Genomic DNA, 25,322 nt, shown 5'->3' with positions numbered 1-25,322 from the left:
TCAAATCAATATACAGTCATTTGAAAAGCTAAAATATTCACCTGGTTGAAAATCAAAAAATATGTAAAGCAATTGAAAAGTTTCTCTTCCATCTTGTCCATACTTTTGCCTACTTTTTCCTTCCCTGACAAAGCACACACACAGAACCCCTAACAGCTAGCAACTGTTTCTAGTTTCCTGTGTCCCTTTTTAAACAGTTTTATTTATACTTTAGGCAAATGCAAATTACTTATTCTTGTTACTGCTTTTGTGCCTAAATGTAAGCATACACTATTCCCTTCATTTTATATCGAGCTTTTTTCTTCTGTATCTTGTCATTACTTAAAGAGCCTCTTTTTTTTTTTTTTTTTTTGCAGCTGTATAGTATTGTATAGCTGAAGTGTGAAGTATGTTTTAATTGAGTGGGTTTTTTATTAATCTAGGAAATTTCACTTACCTGAGTAATTAGGGTAATTTTCAGGTTCTAAATATTTGAATTAATAAATGTAAGATTTAAAATATTTTAATAGAAGTCTTTTAAAAATGTGTTACCTTTTAACCCAAGTTTAGTTAAATAAACACATTATTGAACTTATTTCAATTCACATATGATAAATTAGGTCACCTATGTGAACAGTTTGATTATGTAACATTTCTCATCCCTGCTAATTATCAGAAATTTATACCACAGTATTTTATAAATTTATTACTATTCTGCATAAGCAAGATTGTTTGAGTAATGCTTGCCTATATTTTCTGATCATGTGGGCTCAACTGCAGAGAACTGTGGCAGTTGTGCTTTTGGGAAAGCACTCAATTCTGCTTTCTATCAGGAGAGTTGTTAATGGTATTAGGAGTCCTAGTGGGGAAAACCATGTACTTCCTAGCTGTTTCAGAGATCATACGTTTTCCTGTGCCAAGCTTTTTGTTTTTTCTAAATGAATTTTAAATTTCTCAGCAGGCTTGCTTCTTGTTGACTTTGTGATTATGTATTTCATCTTATTATTTAGCAATTCCTGTTCATTAAAGTATAACCCAACCATTTGTGTAGTTTGAGAGGACCTAGTTACCTGACTAGTCCACTGACTTTTTTGGAGGTAACTTTCTTAGTAAGGCTTATTGAAGAGAGGAACTGCTGCTTCTTTCCTATGATTTGGATGACTGAAGCTGACCAGAGTGTCTTGTTAGGCAAACACATGTTGCTTATCATCATAATTAGTAGGATATAGCAGGTTGAGTGTTAACACTTTGGCCCGGGAACGGGGCGGGGGTCGGGGGGTGTCAGCTAAGGGATCCTATAGATCAGCGGTTCTCAACTTGTGGGTTAGGACCCCTTTGGGGGTCGAATGACCCTTACACAGGGGTCACCTAAGACCATCGGAAACACATATATAATTACATATTGTTTTTGTGATTAATCACTTTGCTTTAATTATGTTCAATTTGTAACAATGAAATTGGGGGTCACCACAACACGAGGAACTGTATTAAAGGGTCGAGGCATTAGGAAGGTTGAGAACCATTGCCTTTGGGGGTGGAACGACCCTTTCACAGGGGTCGCCTAAGACCATCGGAAAACACATACATAATTACATATTGTTTTTGTGATTAATCACTATGCTTTATGTTCAATTTGTAACAATGAAAATACATCCTGCATATCAGATATTTACATTACGATTCATAACAGTAGCAAAATTACAGTTATGAAGTAGCAACGAAAATAATTTTATGGTTGGGGGTCACCACAACACGAGGAACTGTATTAAAGGGTCGCGGCATTAGGAAGGTTGAGAACCACTGCTATAGATGAAAACCGAGATTTAAAAGGTGAGCAAGGTTAGCCAGGTAAAAGGAGGGTGAGAGAGGGAGGATGGAACTGAAATAGAAAGACAGGATCTTTTTTTTTTTTTTTCTGTTTTCAGAGAGGAAGGAAGAGGGAGAGAGAGATAGAAACATCAATGATGAGAGAGATTCATTGATTGGCTGCCTCCTGCATGCCCACTACTGGGGATTGAGCCTGCAACCAAGGCATATGCCCTTGGCTGGAATCAAACCTGGGACCCTTCAGTCCGCAGGCTGATGCTCTATCCATTGAGCCAAACCAGCTAGGGCGAAGGTCAGGATTTGAGAGGATAATGAGTTAGAGAAAGACTGTCCCATGTATCTTCAAAATTTAATGAGACAGAGGAGACCTACATGGCGACAGGCAGGACCTGAGTTAGGGTGAGAGTGTGAGTGGATGAATGTTTGTGAGGGGCAGTGTGGGTGGGTGTGGTGTGGGTGGGCATCTATGTGGAGTAGGAGTTCCGGGGAGTGGTTCAGGCACTTCTGTCAGAGGAGCTGCCAACTGCTATGTGCTGCTGGGCCTGGGAGAGTGCTCAGTTTGAAGGAGCAGGAAGGTATTCCACAAGGGGGCTGCAGGGAATGGTTCTGCGCCAGTGCCCCTAGACCACAGACAGATGCACATGGCCCCACACCTGGGACCCTAAGCACCGGACATACAGACCAGACATAGCAACTTGGTGTGCCTGAGGACCAGCTGGCTACATTGACAAGCAGTGCGTGGAGCCTACCATATTGGTAGTGGGGGTGGGGGACGCCCAGCCCACCCTGCCCCATCCATAGTGGGGACTCCTGGCTGCCCCACCTCCTCCACAGTGGAGGACCCAACCTTCCCTGACTTGTCCATGAGCAGAGCGATCAGCCCACTCTGCCATATTGCCCCAGCCCCTCCACCAGTGGAACAGCACCCAGCCTACTTCACCCCTTCCACCAGAGAACAGTGCTCAGTCCTCCCTGCTGTCTTGACACGTGGCCCACCTGGACACAGGGACCTGCTGCTCTAACCGTCTGACACCACCTGGTAGATGTGACCTGACACCCCCATACACACAGACCTGCCACAGCGATCCTGTGTGTCTTACCTGGAACCACCATATTGGACCCACTGCTGCAACCCAGCATGGCCAGTCACCTCTGGATGCATGTACCTGCCCCTGCTACCCTTGTCTGCCTCACCGGGTGCACCAGACTACTGGACTGCTAAAATGAAGAGGCAAAGAAACAACCCCCAAATGAAAGAAGTGGAGAAATCACCAGAAAAGGAACTAAATGAAATGGAGACAAGTAGTTTGTCAGAAAAAGAATTCAAAGTAATGGTTATGAGGGTGCTCAAGCAACTTAGAACTACAAACAACTTAATGAGAATTGTAAGTAACTTAATGAGAGCTATACCAACATGACAAAAGAGGTTGAGCGTCGACCTGGGAAACACCGGTTCGATTCTTGGTCAAGGCACATGCCTGGGTTGCAAGGTCAAATACCAGTGGGGGACATGAGGGAAGAAGCCTATCAATGTTTCTCTCTCATTGATGTTTCTATCTTACTGTTCCTCTCCTCTCTTTAAAATCAATTTTGAAAAACATGTTTTTTAAAATGAAGTTGAAACAATAAGAATCAATGGGTAGGGGAGAATGTGTGGGAAGAGATCAGCCAAAGAACTTGTATGCATATATGCATAACCCATGGACACAGGTGATGAAGGCCTGGCACAGGCTGGAAGTGGTCACTGGGGGGCAAATGGGACCATATATAATACTTTCAACAATAAAGGTTTATAAAAAAAGAAGAGTCAATGGGAAATGAACAATAACATAGTTGAAATAAATAACACCCTGGGAGGATTCAGTAGTAGACTAGAAGAAGTTGAGGGCAGAATCAGCTAATCAGAAGAGAAGGTAGTAAAAAACACACATTCAAAGTAGCATTTGGGGGGAAAAATACCAAAAAGCAGGAGGAGCTTTGGGACAACATGGAGTGTAACAACATCTGCATAATTGGGGTACCAGATAAAGAGGAATCTGAGCAAGGACTAGAGAACCTGTTTCAAGAAATAATGACTGAACACTTCCCTGGCATGGTGTCACACAGTGCACACAACAAAACACAGTTCTAATCAACATGAACCCAAAAAGACCCACGCTAAGACACATAATTAAAATACCAAATGTTAAACACAAAAAAATCTTAAAGGCTTTAAGAGAGACAGAAAGTTACCTACACAGGAGCTCTCATTAGACTGTCAGTTGATTTATCAATAAAAGCACTTCAGCCCAGAGGGAGTGGCATGAATTATGCAAAGTAATGAAAAGCAAGGGGCTGAATCCAGGACTACTCTATCCAGCACGGCTGTCATTCAAAATTGATGGTGAAATTAGGAGCTTCACAGACAAAAAAGGCTAGAAGAATTTATTACCATCAAACCAGCACTGCAAGAAATCATACAGGGACTGTTGTAAGAAGAAATAGAGAGGGAAGAACATAGGATAGGCATAAAGAATAAAATGGCAGCAAATAGTATCAGTAATAACCTTAAACATAAGTGGCTTAAATGTGCCAATCAAAAGACCTAGGGTAGCTGAATGGATATGGAAACATGACCTATATATATATTCTGTCTATAAGAGACTCACCTCAGAACAAAAGATTTGAAAGTGAGAGGGTGGAAAAAGAATTTCCAGGTAAATGGAAATGAAAAAAAAAAAGGCTGGGGTACAAAAATACTCATATCTGACAAAATAGACTTTAAAATGAAGACTGTAACACAACACAAGGCCACTATAGGGGTTGATCCAAAAAGAGGATATAACCCTGATAAACATAAATGCACCCAATCTAGGAGTACTCAAATATATATTTTTAAAATTCAGGAGGAATTAAAAGGAGAGATTGACAGCAATATAACCATGATAGGGGACTTGAAACCTCACTGAGATCACTGGATAGATCCTCTAGACAAATCAGTAAGGAAATAGTAACACTAAATGACACACTAAATCAAATGGATTTAATAGACATTTTCAGATCATTTCACCCCAAAGCTACAGAATATACATTCTGCTCAGGTGCACATGGACTTTCAACGATAGACCACATGATAGGACACAAGCCAAGTCTCTACAAATTCAAGAAGATAGAAATCATATCAAGCATTTTTTCATCACAATGGCAGGAAACTGGAAATCAACAATAAAAAACATTCAGGCACATGTAGGCTAAGTAGCATGTTATTAAACAAGGAATGGGTTACCATTGACATCAAGGAAGGAATCAGAAACTTCCCAGAAACAAATGAAAGTGAACACCCAACAACCCAAAACCTACGGATCACAGCAAAAGCAGTCCTGAGAGGGAAGTTCATAGCACTACAGGCCTACTTCAATAAATAAGAAAAATTGCTAATAAACTGCCTAACCCTACAGCTTGAATAACTAGAAAGAGAACAAGAAAAGCCCAGAGTAAAGACAGAAAGAAGCAGAGAGAAAGGAAGAAAAGAGAAAGAGCAAGTAGAAGGAAGGAAATAATGATCAGAGCAGAAATAAATGACATATGGATCAATGAAACCAAAAGCTGGTTCTTTGAAAAGATAAATAAGATTGACAAACTTTAGCCAGACTCATCAAGAAACACAGAGGACCCAAATAAAATTAGAAATGAAAGTGGTGAAGTAAGAGCTGACACCACAGAAATACAAAGGATTCTAAGCAAATACTATGAACAAATACTATGAAATATACCAACAAGCTAGAAAACATGGATGAAATGGGACACATTCCAAGAAAAATACAAGATTGCAAAACTAAATCAGGAAGAATCAGAAACTTTGAGTAGGCCAATAACAACTGGTGAGATTGAAGTAGTAATTAAAAAAAAACAAACCAGCGAACAAAAGCTCTGTCCATGACTGCTTCACAGGGTAGTGTTACCAAATATTGAAAGAAGAACTAACACTTATTCTCCTCAAACTATTCCAGAAATCCAAGAGGAAGGAACACTTTCAAGCTCTTTTCACTAGGCCAGCATTATCCTAATTCCAAAACCAGATAAAGACACAAGAGAGAGAATTACAGGCCAATATCTCTGATGAACATTGATGCTAAAATCCTCAACAAAATATCAGCAAATCAGAGCCAGCAATATATTAAAAAAGATCATACACCATGACCAAGTGGATTTTATTGGAGGGATGCAAGGCTGGTGCAACATTCGCAAACCAATGAATGTAATACATCACATAAACAAATTGAAAGACAAATCACATGATCATGTCAATAGATACAGAAAAAGCATGTGACAACATCTAACTCGTTTTTGATAAAAACTCTCAGCAAAGTGGAAATAGATGGATCATACCTAAACATAATAAAGCCCATATATGACAGACCTACACTCAACATCATACTTAATGGGCAAACACTAAAAGCATTTCCCCTCAGAACAGGAGCAAGATAGATTTGTCTTTCACCACTTTTATTCAACATAGTACTGCAAGTTCTAGCCACAGCAGTCAGATAAGAATAATGAATAAAAGGCATCCAAATTGGAAAGCAGGAAGGTTCTCCAATTATTCACAGACGACATGATATTGTACATAGAAAACCCTAAAGACTCCACCAAAGAACTGCTGGACTAAACAAATTATTTAGGCAATGTAGCAGGATAATTAATACCCAGAAATTATTTTTATACAACAATAATGAACTCTCAGAGAATCTAAAAACATCAATCCCACTTGCCATTGCAACAAAAAGATTAAGATTCTTAGGGATAAACTTAACCAAGGAAATATAAGACCTGTACTCAGAAAACTATAGAACATTGCAAAAAGAGGGGAAGACATAAACAAGTGGAAGAATATAAACTGTGTTCTTGGATAGGTAGAGTTAACATTAAAATGTCCATGCTACCCAAAGCAATCCCTACTAAAATACCAACAGCATATTTCACAGATCTAGAGCACACTCTCCAAAAATTTTTATGGAACTAAACAAGACCCCAAATAGCCGCAGCAACCTTGAGAAAGAAGAACAAAGTTGGAGGAATCACAATACCAGATATCAAGTTATATTACAAAGCCACTATACTCAGAACAGCCTGGTATTGGCACAAGAACAGGCATATAAATCGATGGAACAGAACATAGAACCCAGAAATTGACCCAAGTCATTATTCTCAATTAATATATGATAAAGTAGGCAAGAACATGCAATGGAGTACGGATAGTCTCTTCAATAATGGTATTGGAATAGTTGGACAGGCACATGTAAAAAAACAAAACTAGACTACCAACTTAGACCATATACAAGAATACACTCAAAATGGATAAAAGATATAAATGTAAGTTGTGAAATCATAAAAATCCTTGAAGAAAATGTAGGCAGCAAAATACCAGGTATCTCATGTCGCAAAATTTTCACTGATACAACTAGGGCAAGAAAAACAATGGAAAAAATAAATAGGATTACATCAAAATAAAAAGCTTCTACACAGCAAAAGAAACGAGCATCAAATTGAAAATGGAACCCACTATATGGGAGGACATACTTGCCAGTGGTATATTTGATAAGGGGTTAATTTTCAAAATATATAAAGTATTCATACAACTCAAGAGGAAAACAAACAATCCAATTTAAAAAAATGGGCAGAAAACCCAAATAGACACCTCTCCAAAGAGGACATACAAATGGCCAAGAGACATGAAAAAAATGCTCAAGTCACTAATCATCAGAGAGATGCTAATTAAAATGACAATGAGGTACCACCTCACACCTGCCAGAATGGCTACCATCAAAAAGTCAGCAAACAACAAGTGCTGCTGTTGAGGATATGGAGTAAAAGGAACTCTAGTACACTGCTGGCAGGAATGCAGACTGGTATAGCCTGTATGGAATTTCCTCAAAAAGTTAAATTGGAACTGCCATTTGATCCTGTGATTTCATTTCTAGGAATATAGCCTAAGAAGCCTGAAACACAGAAAGAATATATACATCCCTATATTCATAGCTACATTTTTTAGAATAGCTAAGATCTGGAAACAGCCAAGTGCCCATTAGTAGATGAATGGATACAAAAGTGGTGGTACATTTACACAGTGGAATACTAGGCAGCTGTAAAAAAGGATCTCATACTTTTTGAGACAGCATGGAGGGACCTGGATAGCATTATGCTAAGTGAGATAGCCAGTCAGAGGAAGACAAGTATCACATGACGTCACTTATATGTGGAATCTAATGAACAAAATAAACTGACCAAGCAGTTTATGGAAGCATGCCACAGATGAGATTCTCAGAGGGGTGAGGGGGATGGGTGGGAAGAGATCAACCAAAGAACTTAGGTACCTATATGCATAACCCATGGGCACAGACAATAGTGGGATGAAGGCCTGGGAAGGGGACGGGAGTGAAAGAGGGGAGTCAATGGGGGGAGTGGGGAAGACATCTCTTAATACTTTTAACAGGCAAGGTTGGGTCTAAACATATCATGTGGTCCAAGAGAAGAGGGTATTGCTGGGTTTGGGCAGGCATAGAAGTATAATGCATCCTTGATGGAAGTCCCAGTATCACCTTTAGGGATAGCTGGTGAGGAGTGCCTAGGCATGAGGCTGGTGTTGGTACTACCTCATGTGTCCCAAAGGAGAGAACAAGCCAGACCTTGTAAGGGGCTCTTCCAAGTAAAGGACCCTGAAACTTACATTTAACTGACTTCATGGTAAATCTACCATGGATATATACGTTACATCTGTTTGAAGTTTTTTCTCATGCACCAGCAATCCTCTATTTCCTTCCATTTATCCTGATGGGATCAGTAGAGGAATAAAATTATGTCAAGGACTTACCAGTATAGCTCTTGTAAAATCATTTAGATGGGATAGGGCAACATTTTGACCAATTGGGAACTGGGTTGAATCAATGAGTAAAGTATGGTAAATACAAAATGAGTAGCTGATTGGGAAGTTCATCCAGAGCTGAGCAATATATGACCTTTGAAAATAAATTTATCTCATTTGTAAAGTGAGGGAATTGGATTATAAGCTTGATCAATTTATTGTGATATGGTATCAGATGGTATTTGGCTCTAGGATTCAGGAATACTAAAATTCTGTCAGTGACCAAAATATCTACTTTTTCATGCTCTTATCCCAAACTGTTATTTGCACAGGCAAGTGGTGGAAGAGTGTGTGTGGAAGGGGGGGAAGGGTATGTGTGTGGGTGTGTATTTGTATTGCTGTTATTGTTATTAGGGCTTGGATCTTAGCTGATACCGTTAAACTTCCATGAGCTAAGGTGGGAATCCTAAGAGAGCTCTTTTCTACCTTCATACTCTGAAAATTCAAACCCAGACATCAGGTTTTATCAAATTTCAACTGATTTTGCAAGAGAGAATTAGACAAAAAGTAAAAAGACAAAAGAAGAAAGAAAATAAAAAACTTTTAAGCAGGTCCACTTGAGCTACACAGAAGGGAGAGGCAGAAAAGAGCAAGCCATACCTTTGTGCTACCCTTTAACAGTTTCAACAGTGTCCTCACCTGCATATGAACATGACCCAGTCTATAATGAGAACACCTTTATCTGTGTATGATTGTCTTTCAAGTAGAAAATTAAGAATACCATTTGTAGTTTTAGCATCTATAAATTTTATCTTTTGTAGCATCTATAAATGTGATTGTTTAGAGGTCTGTGTCACATATTTAAAATTTTCTAAATGTATGAATTTAAATCACAGTCACCATATGAGATTGATGTATGGCTGTGGTTTAGTGACTGAGCTTTTTCTGTTGCCCAGCACATACCTTTTAGTAAGGCTTTTGGATATGAAATAATTTTAAAAATAGTTCCAAAAAAAGAATGTGTGCTGGTAATGAGAGTGTGCTGTAAAACTTTTATGATTTCTAGTTTTAAAGTTTTGGTGACTTTAAACATATGTTCAATGTAAATGGAACAGAGGAAGGAGCTAGAACAGCCGTGGGCAAACTACGGCCCGCGGGCTGGATCCGGCCCATTTGAAATGAATAAAACTAAAAAAAAAAAAAAAGACCGTACGTACCCTTTTATGTAATGACTAGAGGCCCGGTGCACAAAAATTTGTGTACTCGGGGGAAGGGGGGGTCCCTCAGACCGGCCTGTTCCCTCTCGCAGTCTGGGACCCCTCGGAAGATAACGCCTTGCTGGCTTAGGCCTGCTCCCAGGTGGCAGAGGGCAGGCCCAATCCCTAGGTGCAGCCCCTGGTCGGGCTCAGAGCAGGGCCAATTGGGGAGTTGGGGCGCGCCCCCTGTCATGCACAGAGCAGGACAGATTGGGAGGTTGCGATGCCACCCTCAGTCACGCTCAGGGTAGGGCCGATTGGGGGGTTGGGGCACCGCTCCCTGTCACACTCAGGGCAGGGTCGATGGGGAGGTTGCGGCGCCACCACCTGTCATGCACAGAGCAGGGCCAATCGGGGTTGAGGCGCTGCCCCCTGTCATGCACAGAGCAGGGCCGATCAGGGGGTTGAGGAGCTCCCCCCTCTCACTCACAGAGTAGGGCCGATAGGGGAGTTGGGGCACCGCCCCCTGTCACACTCAGGGCAGCACGGATCAGGGGGTTGGGGCACCGCCCTCTATCACCCACAGAGCAGAGCCGATCAGGGGGTTGGGGCGCCGCCACTGTCACACTCACGGCAGGGCCGATGGGGAGGTTATGACTCTACCCAATCACACGCAGAGCAGGGCCTGTGGGGGGCGGGGGGGGGCGGGGCGCCGCCCTTTATCACCCACAGAGCAGGGCCGATCAGGTGGTTGGGGCGCCGCCACTCTCATACTCAGGGCAGGGCCAATGGGGAGGTTATGGCTCTACCCCGTCACACACAGAGCAGGGCCCGGGGGCGTTGGGGCCCCGCCCCCTGTCACACACAGAGCTGCAGGGCGATCAGGGGGTTTGGGCGCTGCCCCCTGTCAACGCTGATCCTGGTGCCGGGAGACCTCGCGGCTCCGCTGATCCCGGTGATGGGAGGCATATTACCCTTTTACTATATAGGGTAGAGGCCTGGTGCATGGGTGGGGCTGGCTGGTTTGCCCTGAAGGGTGTCCTGGATCAGGGTGGGGGTCCCCACTGGGGTGCCTGGCCAGCCTGGATGAGGGGACGATGGCTGTTTTCAGGCTGGGGGTGACTGAAGCTCCCAACCGCTCCTTTTTTTTTTTTCTTTTTTTTTTTTCTGGGCCAGCTTTAGCTTTGAGGCCTCGGCTGCTGAAAACATGTTTCTGGCCTTTGTTTACCATCTGTATTTGATACAATGTTGCAGTCCAGCTGAGTAAAGCAGGTTTCTGGGGGTTTTTTAGCTTCTATATTCGCAACATAGTTGCTTAGAGTTGCAGCTGAGAGGCCGGCAAGTCAGGTGGGGAATGTTGGAGTCCTCTGTCACTGAAGCAAGCAAGCAAGCCTCCCTGTTCGCATTAGCTGCCTGGCTGCTGGCGGCCATCTTGGCTGCCAGTTAATTTGCATATTTCGGCCCTACTCTGTGAGTGACAGGGGGATTAGCCAATGGGAGGGGTATCGGTTGTATGCCAATTACCATGTTTCTCTTTTATTAATGTAGATACTTCACACCCTAACCAGTTTGGCTCAGTGGATAGAGCTTCAGCCAGCGGACTCAAGGGTCCCGGGTTCAATTCCGGTCAAGGGCATGTACCTTGGTTGTGAGCACATCCCCAGTGGGGGGGAGTGTGCAGGAGGCAGCTGATTGATGTTTCTCTCTCGTCGATGTTTCTAACTCTCTATTCCTCTCCCTTCCTCTCTGTAAAAAATCAATACAATATATTTTTAAAAAATCAATAAAATATATTTTAAAAAATCAATAAAACATATTTAAAAAATAATAATAAATACTTCAGGGTGTGTATCCTAAAATCAAGGTCTTTCCCCTATTTGTTATCAGAATCAGAAAATGCAGGGTTTTTTGTTTTTGTTTTTTAAAATATATTTTATTGATTTTTTACAGAGAGGAGGGGAGAGGGATAGAGAGTTAGAAACATTGATGAGATAGAAACATCGATCAGCTGCCTCCTGCACACTCCCTACTGAGGATGTGCCCGCAACCAAGATACATGCCCTTGACCGGAATCGAACCTGGGACCCTCCAGTCCGCAGGCTGACGCTCTGTCCACTGAGCCAAACCGGTTAGGTTTGAAAATGCAGTTTTAAATTTAACAAATATTTGCTTACAAGGGGCAAAGGTGAACTGAAAGTATAGGCTTGCAGAAATATTTTAGGTGCTGAAGGGAATAACAATGTATTTAATAGGTAATAAGTTAATATAGAAAAGTATTCTATTTTAGAATAAGACGTGATGTAACAAGATTTATACAAGACTCAGGAAAAGGCACTAGAAACATGAAGGAAACAGTAAGAACTTAAGGAATCAAAGATATATACTTCTTGACTGGTGCTGAGGCAACCCAGTAGAGGTAAAAGTGCCCTGCCAGAGGACAGTGGGACAGGTTCCTGTCCCTAAATTCATCCTCCATTTTTTTGTTTGTTTTGTTTTGTTTTTGAGAGAGAAACAAAAAACATGGATATGAGAGCAGCACATCAATTGTCTGCCTCCTGCACCCCCTAGAGGGGATGGAGCCTAACCCGGGCAGTGCTCTGGCTGGGAATCTTTGAGCGCATGGGCCGACACATAACCAACTGAAGCACACTGACCAGGGCAGTGATGGCTAACCTTTTGAGCTCGGCGTGTCAGCATTTTGAAAAACCCTAACTTAACTCTGGTGCCGTGTCACATACAGAAATTTTTTGATATTTGCAACCATAGTAAAACAAAGATTTATAGTTTTGATATTTATTTTATATATTTAAATGCCATTTAACAAAGAAAAATCAACCAAAAAAATGAGTTCGTGTGTCACTGGTTCACCATCACTGGACCAGGGGCATCCTTCACCTGATTTCTGCCCTTGAAAATTAAAGTTCCGAGGATGCACGTGTTACTGTAATAACTCAGTACTGTAATATTAAGATGTGTAAAATATTTCTACAAAATTGATATATACTGTTTTCCATTTTAATTAACAAATTTTAACCCTAACATTTTTGAGCTAATAAGAAATAGATTTCCTTTCCTAAACACTTGTCCTTAGGTTGTTTTTCAAGTAATACCTTTTTGATTAAGAAAGACAAGAAGTAATGGAGTTGATTAGCTGTAATTACTTGAAAGGAAGGGAAGGAATATTTTTAAAAACTTAATTAAACCCCTTGTCAGCCTAGAGTTTAAGGGATAGTCAATTTTTATTTCTAGCATTTATATCTCAGATTTTATGTATGTAAAGCTGCTGTTGCATTCACTATAATATTCTGAATTAATCAGAAAAGGCTTTAAACAGACTTTGCCAGTTTCGATAAGAAGGGGCGAAATAGACTAACAAAGGTTGTAGCAAAATTTTGAAAATCCACTTACTGAAAATTGCTTATGATTAGTTGGGTTCTTTAATATTAACATATAAGTTGTTTTAGAATAAGGTTATAATTCCAACCATGTTTGTGTGGAAAATTATAAAACTGTTTCATGGGTCTCTATTTTTTAAGCAAATATTTTAAGAATTTCTTTTAAACCTATATCAACGTTTAAATATGGATTTTTAGTTTTGGGAGTTTGTTTTTGTTTTAAAATCACATATACATCTAGACAATGTTTTATAATGTTAATCCTATGGCAAGAGATTTCCATAATAGAAATACAGACTCTATTTAATAAGACATTTTTTTCTTTTGTAAGCTGTTACTTCTTGTTTTCTGGTTAAAAAGTAAAATACGAGAATTTTTAAATCTCTTTAATGGTATCTGGTTCCCTAATTGCTTTTCTTTTTAGAAGTGAATGCATTTGGATAGCACCATATTGAAAAGGCTGTAATTTATAGGAATTTTCCTTAGAAAACAAATTTTCCCATCTGATTTTTGAATTCTTTAACCTCGTCTCCTACACCATTGGATAATATATACAAAATCCATTTTTCTGTAGTTTTTAATGCTAAGGCTTAGGGTTAGAGAGCCTATGGAGCTATCATGCTGGGACTGTACTTACAGAAGAGCACAGTATACTTAGAGCAGGCCAAAGCCATACCCACATTCTTCAATCTTCTTTTTAAAGCCCAATGTCCTAGTTTCTAAGCTATCTTTATAACTTCTAATATCTCTTGTGGACATTTTCCTGCTGCTTTGTGTCCTGTTCACGACTCTCTGTGAAATTCAAAGATGAGTTTGGTCTGCAACATAAAATGGAACATTGTTATCTGGAAATGTATGTCTTCATGAAATTTTGATCCCCAACAGTATACTGATCTTACATTTTTTACTTTATTATCATAAGAGACTTGTACATCTACATATAATAGTTCTTATCATAGAGGCCATTTCCTAGGCATAGTTTGGTAACCCAAAACAGCATTATCTTCAAATCTTAATGTAGTCTATTTTTAATTACAGTGCCCAATGTTCATTGAATTGATATACCATAACTATTTAACCATCTCTTCTTTTGGGATATTTAAAGTCTTTCTATTAAGAAATAATTAGCGTATATTTATATACATATTTTGTCCTTTTATATTCATAATAAAATAAGTTTTGGTTATATTTTATTATTTCTCACTTAGGGATATGTTTTTATTGATTAGAGAGAGAGAGGAAGGGGGAGAAAGCAAGAGAGACACATTGATGTGAGAGAGAAACATCGATTGGTTGCCTCCTGCACATGCCCCGACTAGGGATCAAACCCACAACCTAGGCATGTGCCCTGACCAGAATCAAACACACAACCATTTGGTGTATGGGACTACGCTCCAACCAAATGAGCCACCTGGCCAGGGCCATTTTTTGGTTATGTTTTAAATTATTTCTTAATTTTTTGGTTTAGAAATGAAATTACTGGATCAGAAAACATGATGATTTATAAAAGATTTGTAAGTGCTGTACCAGTATATGTATTTACCATTCTTACAGAAACTTAAAATCAAATAGTTGCATTCTAGATTATGCTATAAAATGACTTAATTTATAATTAAATGAAAATTTTCATTGTTTTGTGATACAATTATGAGGGAGGTGGCAACATTGTGTACTGGAAAACCTGAATGCTCACGACTAAGGTGTCCATAGCATGTAATGAATTAGCTCTCTCCTATGCATCTAAAAGGGCACTGCACTATAATTAGTAGCTTGTTTTCAAGTTTGACTTAATAGCTATACTAAAGTGGTTAATTGCTATATAGAAGTCAGCCTTTACTAATACTACTACTTAATTGCTTGAATGTTCACTTTATTAGAAAACAGTTTATTACAGGGAGTAAGAATATAGGATTTGAACTCACAAATATCTGTATGGGAATTTGATCTCTGTCACTTAGGTTTGTCATATTGGACAAATTATTTATCCTCTTTAACCTTGGGTTTCTCAAGCATAAAATGAGGACATAATAGAAATAAAAATTAAATGGAGTTATATTTGAATGTGCTTAAGCACATTTCCTAACACATTTTAAGCATCAGTAAATGTTAGCTTTCAATAATTATTTTCAGCATAGCTATTACTTATTACTGCATAAGAAATTGCTTCTAAAGTAGTGACCTAAAATAACAATAACTATTAACTCCTTTTTCTGGGTCGGGAATTCAGGAGCAGCCTAGCTGGGTGGCTCTGGTTCGGTGTCTCTCAGGAGATTGCATTAATATGTCAGCAGGGGCTGCAGTCAGTTGAGTGTCACTTTGAACCTAATGGCTATAAATTTTTTATATTACAGACTATGTCTTCAGCAGTGGTACAGTTATATGCAGCAGATCGGAACTGTATGTGGTCAAAGAAGTGCAGCGGTGTTGCTTGTCTGGTTAAGGACAATCCACAGAGATCTTATTTTTTAAGAATATTTGATATCAAGGTGAGTTTTGTTTGCTTCCTCTAAATTGCAGGTGATTAGATTTTCTACCTCAATTACAATTTAGTGTAGATTTATTTATACCATATACAATATTTAAGTTATACTTAAATTAGTATTACAAGGGCAAGCTTGGTTTTAGATATTGAAGCCTGGACATTGAGACCAAATGGGAACATCTCCTAAGCCAGACATGAATAGTTCCCTAGTTTTCTTTCTACCACCTTTGTTTATTCTATGCCTTTGGGTCTTAGGCTTTCTCCACATTCTCTTCTTTTCTAATGATACTCTTTTATTCCATACTGTCAATTACAGACTAGTATATATAGATAGTCCTTTCAGGGAACTACAAAAGTATATTTTAGTTTGGTATATACTGTCATTTACTCAGCTCAGGTTTAAAGAATTATACAGTATCTATAATCATGTATTTGCACCCAGCCGGAATAGCTCGGTTGGTTGAGCGTTGTTCTTTGCACCAAAACGTTGCCGGTTCAATTCCCAGTCAGGGCACATACCAAGGTTATGGGTTTGATCCTGGATCAGGACACGTCTGGGAAGGCAGCCGATTCTCTCTCTCTTTCTTCCTACTTCCCCCTCTCTCTATACATGTTCTTGGGTGAGGATTAAAAATAATAATGATGATAATGTATTTGCTGCCCACTTTTCCTTATGATCCTCTCAAGATGGGCATGTTCACATTTTTGCACCCTTGTATCCCTCACTCAAACATAAATCCACATTCCCATTGTCCAGATTAGCTGTTCTTTGTCAGGTATTCATCCATTATAGCTATTATAAAAGTAATTCTCTTTTTGCTGAGATGAAGTCTCCATTTACCTTTTGAAACCTTTTTCATAGGTAAGCCTCTTTAATATTTGTATGTGACAATAAGTATAGTGAAATTATAATTACAGAAAACTAAAATTGACTTTGACTATTCGATGATACTTATGGTCAGATAGATTGTAGTCAAACTGTTTTACTTCTCTAGGCCTCAGCTTATTTATTTGTAAAATGGGATAACCATCTCGGTCTGTTGCAAAGTTTTTTTCCCTGAGATTTATGCTCCTGCACTTTCGTTTTTTGGGGGAGGGGAGTATTGTGTGTGTGTTGTTTTTTAAACAGCCACATATTGCATAGTGAAGTATTTTTGTTTGTTTATTGATTGGTTGATTGATTTTAGGGGGAGAGAGAGAAATATTGATTTGTGTTCTACTTATTTATGCAGTCATTGGTTGATTCTTGTATGTGCCCTGACATGGGGAATCGAAGACTCAACCTTGGTGTATCTGGACAATGCTCTAACCCAGTGGTCGGCAAACTGCAGCTCACGAGCCACATGCAGCTCTTTGGCCCCTTGAGTGTGGCTCTTCCACAAAATACCGACTTCTGCGCATGGGCCACGAAGTTTCAATCGCACTGTACATGCGGGCCCACACGTATTTTGTGGAAGAACCACACTCAAGGGACCAAAGAGCCGCATGTGGCTCGCAAGCCGCAGTTTGCCGACCACTGCTCTAACCAACTGAACTACCTGGCCAGGAAATTGCACTTTGTAAATTAGTGTTTTTTAGTTTTTTTAAAAAATTTTTGAATTGATTTTAGAGAAGGGGGAGGGGAGAGAGAAAACATCGATGTGAGTGTGAAACATCAATTGGCCGCCTCCTGCACCTCTCCCACCAGGGATGGAGCCCGAAACCTGGACATGTGCCCAGACTGGGAATTGAACTGGCAATTTAGTACACAGGACTATGCCCAACCAATTGAGCCACACCAGTCAGGGCTGTTAGTGCTTCTTAACACCTTTATTTCCATACTGCCGGGGTCCAGCCCCAGCGGGTCCAGGGGTCCCCAAAGTTGTGGACGAAGTCGGCGAAGAAGGAATGACACGGAGACAGCGTTCAGTTGATCAGCAGCCTAGCCAGGATCTCTAGCCCGGATCTCCAGAGAGGTTCTGCTTCGGATCTCCAGCGAGGTTCTGTAGCCATGTTCCCTCGCTAGGTTCTCCAGCCAGGTTCTGTTCAGGCTCTCCAGTCAGGTTCAGTGTCCAGGTTCCAGTCAGGTTCTCCTGCCAATCTCTGTAGTCAGGTTCAGTCCAGGATCCCTTGCCATGTTCTCCCGCTAGGCTCTGTCTCTAGGCTCCGAGGCCAGTCCCTCTCCAGGATCCTCCGGCATGCTCTCTCCAGCAAAGTTCTTCTGTCTCTAGGCTCCGTGTAGGTTCTGTCTTCTTGATTCTGTTCTAAGTTCTGAGTGTTTCTGTCTTGTTACAACTGTATTTATACTAGTTGATTCAATCCTATCAATCTCTATTACAAAGGTTAGGGCGTTTCTTATCTCCATTCCAGGGAGAAAAGATTATGTAGTTTAAGCATGATTGTTCGTAGTTAAAGGGATTAATTACCCGCCTGGCACTTAGTTGAGGGTTTTTATTCCCTCCCTAACTTCAGGGGAAAATCCCTACCTGGGGAAAACAACCTTTCTCAGAGACCTTGGTTAAAACACATAGTGCCAAGAAGGTGAGCAAACATATTAAGAACAGTATGCCATATATGCCAGGTCCCTTGAAACAGCAAGCATGGACCGGCTCCCGGCACCATACCCCAACACAGCTGAGAGATGTGGCATACTCCTGTTACTAATAGTGGCTTGCTGGGCAGTGATTATGGGAAGTGGGGGAACACATGCATAGTTTGAAAGAAATTCCTAAGTCCTTTGACATAAGGGTGGGTCAAAAGTAGCTTTACAGTTATTCATTTGGAAATACAATAAATAATAATGCAAGGATAAACTCTGTTTTGCCTACTCACAACTGAAAACCTACTTTTGCCCCATTTTATTTCTCATCACCAATGAGAAGTACTGTTTAGAAATGGAATGCCCATATAACTTCACTGAGAAGAAAGGAATTCCTGTATAGTGATCATAATTTATGTACAGTGTGTTGTAAATATTTTTAAATTTTGGTATAGGTATAACCTTGCATTTCAGAATTGGGCAATGATTGTATTTCCCTAACTACTTATTTTCAATTGTAGATAACCATTGCTGAATACTTGCAATTAGCCACCTTTGGTATTAAGGTTAATTATATTTCTTATACTAGGGCCATAGGTATGACAGTCATCCATGGCTCTCTTAACCATTGTTTAACCGTGGTGCACTCTAATCATTGGTTTCTTTCTGCACATGATTGATATTGTTTATACCAGTGTTTAATTGGGAGGCTACTCTGCAAAAGTTAGGATTTCGTAGATTGCTAATGAGCAGTACAGAAAAGGTATATTTGACCCTACTAGAGAACTGAGAAAAAGAACATGAACTCTTTCTGTAATATTTAATAGTATACAGTCTATAAATATTGCTGATGAAATTATGCATTGATAATCAGTGCATATACAAAAGTATTCTATTTAACATTGCTGATCTAGTAATTGTTCTAGTTATGTAATTGAATAAGTATAACTGTATTTGGGAATGCTTGGCTAATGAGATAATATCATAACATATGGAATTAAACTCACATGGTATGTACTTTTTATGAGAGAAACATTATCTAGTATTATTAAGAAATTACTGATTATAGTGTGTTACTTATGTATTACATATGTTGTATGTGTATGTGTAAAAGCTATTAATATAAATAATTCCCTTAATAGTAGTCATCTTCTTTGTTTTATTCCTAGAGATTATTTATTCCTAGAGAAAGTAACTCCAGTTTTTACTTTTTTCTAGGATGGGAAACTATTGTGGGAGCAAGAACTATACAATAACTTTGTATATAATAGTCCTAGAGGATATTTTCATACATTTGCTGGAGATGTAAGTTATATTTTTCTTTATTGCCTTGTTTAATGTAATTGCTTTTTACATTTGTCTGTGGAAAGCATTTATGAGTTTTCTGTGTAACTATTGAATAGAAAAAGAATTATTTTACTTTTAAAAACTTCATAGATATAGCTACATTGGAAGAAATGGCTAAGATTTTTTTAAAAATTATGTATATTTTTACTGATTTTAGAGAAAGGAAGAGGGAGAGAGAGATAGAAACATCAATGATGAGAGAGAATTATTGATCGGCTGCTTCCTGCACACCCCCTACTGGGGATTTAGCCCGCAACCCGGGCATGTGCCCTGACTGGGAATCAAACCATGACCTCCTGGTTCATAGGTCGATGCTCAACCCTTGGGCCATGTTAGCCAGGCAGAAATGGCTAAGATATAAGGGCAAAAATAAAAGGTTTTAAAGAGGACTGTAAATGTAATTTGCTATTGTAGAAAGGAAGTTTGATCTTGTTCTTTTTAAAAAAAAAAATATTTTTGTTGATTTCGGAGAGGAAGGAAGAAGGAGAAAGAGATAGAAACTTCAATGATGAGAATCATTGATCGGATGGCTGCCTCTTGCATACGCCACACTGGGTACTGAGTCCACAACCCGGGAATCGAACTGTGACCTCACTGAGGCATGCGGGCTGGGCTGATTTATTTCTTTTTCTTTTATCTTCTTTCTGTTTTGGGGCAGATAGTTTAATCTCTCTGTGTTTTCTTATGTATAAAAACGAAGTCTTAATTGTTCACTCACTAATCCATTGTAGCTTTTAAATATTGAAGATTCTATTGCCATTCAAATTATTTTCTGAAAGAGTAGTTTATGACCTAGAAGAGTGCTAAAATACAGTAAATGGAGCGGGGGGGGGGCAATTTAAAAAATGTATTGCATATACTTGGGGAAAATTGCCGGGGTCCAGCCCCAGCGGGTCCAGGGGTTCCCCAAAGGTGTGGACGGAGTCAGCGAAGAAGGAATGACATGGAGACAGCGTTCAGTTGATCAGCAGCCTAGCCAGGATCTCTAGCCCGGATCTCCAGAGAGGTTCTGCTTCGGATCTCCAGCGAGGTTCTGTAGCCATGTTCCCTCGCTAGGTTCTCCAGCCAGGTTCTGTTCAGGCTCTCCAGTCAGGTTCAGTGTCCAGGTTCCAGTCAGGTTCTCCTGCCAATCTCTGTAGTCAGGTTCAGTCCAGGATCCCTTGCCATGTTCTCCCGCTAGGCTCTGTCTCTAGGCTCCGAGGCCAGTCCCTCTCCAGGATCCTCCGGCATGCTCTCTCCAGCGAAGTTCTTCTGTCTCTAGGCTCCGTGTAGGCTCTGTCTTCTTGATTCTGTTCTAAGTTCTGAGTTCTGAGTTCTGTGTCTTTCTGTCTTGTTACATCTGTATTTATACCAGTTCATTTTAATCCTGTCAATCTCTATTACAAAGGTTAGGGCGTTTCTTATCTCCATTCCAGGGAGAAAAGATTATGTAGTTTAAGCATGATTGTTCGTAGTTAAAGGGATTAATTACCCGCCTGGCACTTAGTTGAGGGGTTTTGTTCCCTCCCTAACTTCAGGGGAAAATCCCTACCTGGGGATTCAACCTTTCTCGGAGAGGTGACCTTGGTTAAAACACATAGTGCCAAGAAGGTGAGCAAACATATTAAGAACCGTATGCCATATATGCCAGGTCCCTTGAAACAGCAAGGATGGACCGGCTCCCGGCAAATTCCCCCTTTTTTATTTTTTAAAAGCAAGCATTAAAAAGAAAAACCTCAAATGCTCTCTTATATCCATTTTAAGAGTAGGATTGGCGCTTTCCACTATTACCTGAGTCCTGATCTATCATCCCAGGGAGAGCTTGCCAATCCTGCACTTTCCCAGGGTAGAAAGGCTGCAGTGGGGTTAAGGATAAGGCTCCTTGGGCCTACCTTCTCCCATGCCATTACATTTACCTTTCCTTCCTCAGAAAAGCATGGACATACTTCTTGTATAAAACGTTCTGTCTGACTGGGAGTAACCTTAATTCCTCTGCTAGCAAGCACATATGTTAAAAGATCAATACAGAGTCTTTTTTCTTTAGACTCAGTATGGCACATCTTCTTAATCTAAAGATCAATACAGAGTCTTCTTTCTTTGGACTCAGTATGGCACATCTTCTCAATCTAAGGATCAATACAGAGTCTTCTTTCTTTGGACTCAGTATGGCACATCTTCTCAATCTAAGTTCTGTACTATCCACCTTCTTACCCTACTTATCCTCTATAGGGGGGTCTGTAGCACCCTGGTGGAGTCCTATCCGTCCCGAATGTGGGGGTTCTCAATGGGGGGGGCTTACCTAGGGGAATCCTTTCCAGGGGTTCCCAAAGGTGTGGACGGAGTCGGCGAAGACTATCCACCCTCTTCCTATGGTGGAGTCCGATCGGTCCCGAGTGTGGAGGTTCTCAATGGGGGGGGCTTCCCTAAGGGAATCCTGTTCCAGGGGTTCCCAAAGGTGTGGACGGAGTCGGCGAAGACTATCCACCCTCTTCCTATGGTGGAGTCCGATCCGTCCCGATTGTGGGGCACTTACCTAGGGGTCCCTGTTCGGGCGCCATATGCCGGGGTCCAGCCCCAGCGGGTCCAGGGGTTCCCCAAAGGTGTGGACGGAGTCGGCGAAGAAGGAATGACACGGAGACAGCGTTCAGTTGATCAGCAGCCTTGCCAGGATCTCTAGCCCGGATCTCCAGCCAAGTTCTGGTCTGGATCTCCAGTGAGGTTCTGCTTAGGATCGCCAGCCAGGTTCTGTGGCCATGTTCCCTCGCTAGGTTCTCCAGCCAGATTCTGTCTGAGATCTCCAGCCAGGTTCGGTCACCAGGTTCTAGTCAGGTTCTCTTGCCATATTACTGTAGTCAGGTTCAGTCCAGGATCTTTTGCCATGTTCTCTCCAGCGAAGTTCTTCTGTCTGTAGGTTCTGTGTAGGTTCTGTCTGTAGGTTCTCTCTTCTTAGTTCTGTCTCCTGAGTTCTGTGTTCTAAGTTCTGTGTCTTGCTGTCTTCTGAATTCTGTCTCTTGCTGTCTTGTTACAACTGTATTTATACCAGTTCATTTTAATCCTGTCAATCTCTATTACAAAGGTTAGGGCGTTTCTTATCTCCATTCCAGGGAGTAAAGATTATGTAGCTTAAGCATGATTGTTTGTAGTTAAATTGATTAACTACCCGCCTGGCACTTAGTTAAGGAGTTTCATCCCCTCCCTAACTTCAGGGGAAAATCCCTACCTGGGGATTCAACCTTTCTTGGAGAGGTGACCTTGGTTAAAACACAGCGCCAAGAAGGTGAGCAAACATATTAAGAACCGTATGCTATATATGCCAGGTCCCTTGAAACAGCAAGGATGGACCGGCTCCCGGCAGAAAATGTTAGAAGGATTTTTATACCATATGCTCACAGGGATTATCTGGGTGAATGGATTATAGGTGAATTAATTTTCTTTGTTTTTATACTTGTATTTTGTAAATGTTCTTCAATGAAAAAGGTTTGGATTAGATGGTATACCTATCTTTTCTGACAGTTTTTTTTCTTTAGCTATGATTTTTTCATATTTCTCTTGATAGGCTATAAATATATACATATTAAAGTGTGTATTAATTGCCATTAATAATAATATCAGTATGTTTCTATATTTTTAATAATTTACCTGAATTAAGGTTGTAATTTAAATAATGCCTATAATTAAGCTGCAAAATGAAAACAAACTAGTAAAGATAGTTGATCTGCATTTTACCAACTTTTCCAGTGTTTGCCTTTTCAAATCTAAATTATATACAGAGCTCTATTGAAGGATCAAATTCAATTTGCCTCTGTTGTTTTTTTGAAGATACTCAGTTTAATATTTGAGTATCTACTGTGATAGGTAACTTTTCTAATAGTCTTTTCTTTTACCTTTTAACTTTTTGCCTTCTTAAGTTATTCATGTCATAAAATGAGTTCTTATCTTTTAATAAAGTTAAACTTTTCTTCAGAAATGTGCTTCTGTTAGTTATCACCTTTTTGTTATATAAAACTAAATTCATGTTTTTTATTGTTTTTCTTTTTGATGAAAATATTTTAGACTTGTCAAGTTGCTCTTAATTTTGCCAATGAAGAAGAAGCAAAAAAATTCCGAAAAGCAGTTACAGACTTGTTGGGCCGACGACAAAGGAAATCTGGTAAATTTTATTTTTTTCTAATTCCTTTTAACAGGAGTTAGCAAGCTATGGCTTACAGGACAGATCTGGCCCATTGCCTATTCTTGTAAATAAAATTTTTTTGAAACACAGCTATGCTCATTGGGTTACATACTGTCTATGACTGCTTTTTGCCACAACACGGTTGGATAGTTATGACAGAAAAAAACCTAAAAATCTAAAATATTTACTATCTGGTCCTTTATTTAAAAAGTTGCTAATCCTTACCTTTAAAATTAAATACTGACTTTTAAATTTGCATTTTTATGACACTATAACTTACATTTTTAAAAGTATTTCATACTTTGTAAACAGATATTTTAGGCAAGTCTTGAAGCAAATAAGCAAAGTTACAAACAAGATCTATAAACATTGCCTGGTCTCTATTTTGTCCCTAATGTTGTAAATGATGAAACCATAAGGAACTTAGTTTAATGTATACAATGCTAATGCATGTAAAACAATTAAATGATGCATTGCAGTACAGAGCTTTAAATTCTTTGGTATATAACTATTTGACAATAGTGTGCCAGGCCTTTCTGTTGTAAAGTAGGAGAAGGGGGGTGATTTAAGAAAGGTGAACCTCTCCATAATTATCTTAGGCAGAGCAGCTGTAGGAAAAATAACACATGGAGTTGAGATGAACAAACAAATCCCTTTAAAACTAGCCATTCCCGTATACTCCTTGAAAAGTCTTTTTGTACACTCACGGTACATGTTACCCCAGTTTGAAGATTACTGTATTCACGATTGTACTTTACCAATAAGAGGAAATAAGCCGTAAAAATGGTAGAAACTGGATTGGGAAAACAGGAATGTAAAAGCATATATTCCAGTTTATACATCTTTATTGTTCTCTTAAAGGGTTTGCAAGTGGGAGGTGAGGTAACACTGAAAATAAAATGAACTAAGTTGTTGCCCCACTTATTATATTCCACTTGTAGTGAGTGAATAGGAGAATTATTAGGGGCCTATTATTTTTGTTACTTCTTTTGACAGCTAAGGCATTTACCACTTGATTCCATGTTAGGAAAGGATTTAATTGCTATGGAATTATTTGTGGTCCAGTGCGTATTTCAGTGACATGCTCTGGTCATAGGCCAGGAGCTCCCTGGGACTTTTTTTAGTCAAAATATGTGACATTTTCATTATACAAAAGAGTAAAAGAATACTTCTTAAAATATATAATAGTGACTTTGAAATTAGTAGGTCACTTACTCTTTTACCTGGTATAAGAATTCTATTTGATATAGTTCCTAAGCTTTTAGACATAGTGTTTCAAAAGGAGAAAGATCACATTAGGGAGGGAGCTGATTCATCATTTAGTAGCTCTTCATGCTAACTCAAATTCCAACTACCTCTCTTTAACTTACATGTATGGGGTTCAACTTTTGGGGCAACAAAGAATTAGTCTATTTTATTTTCCTCCCAGTAGCCATTTAATATTAGAAGTTATCTGTTCCATCTATTATGTACTTCTTGAGTCTAGTTCTGTTTTCTTATTTCTCACATGATGGAGTTTATAGACTCATCATCCTGAGTACACTGCTCTGAATCTACTTTTGTGTCTTCTTCAAATGGTCCAGATTT

General features: G+C 39.7%; 1 protein-coding gene across 1 annotated transcript in view; it reads left to right on the top strand.

Annotated features, from left to right (window-relative positions):
- WASL (WASP like actin nucleation promoting factor) overlaps nt 1-25,322 on the top strand; it is an 87,633-nt gene that overhangs the window by 18,952 nt on the left and 43,359 nt on the right. The window contains exons 2-4 of the mRNA XM_059711693.1: nt 15,590-15,724; nt 19,457-19,543; nt 23,618-23,714. Of these exons, the coding sequence (XP_059567676.1) occupies nt 15,590-15,724; nt 19,457-19,543; nt 23,618-23,714 (319 nt within the window). The remainder of the gene's footprint in view (nt 1-15,589; nt 15,725-19,456; nt 19,544-23,617; nt 23,715-25,322) is intronic.

Source organism: Myotis daubentonii, chromosome 10 (genome assembly GCF_963259705.1).
Source record: "Myotis daubentonii chromosome 10, mMyoDau2.1, whole genome shotgun sequence".
NCBI classification, from domain to species: domain Eukaryota; kingdom Metazoa; phylum Chordata; class Mammalia; order Chiroptera; family Vespertilionidae; genus Myotis; species Myotis daubentonii.
This window is presented reverse-complemented; position numbering and strand designations above follow the sequence as displayed.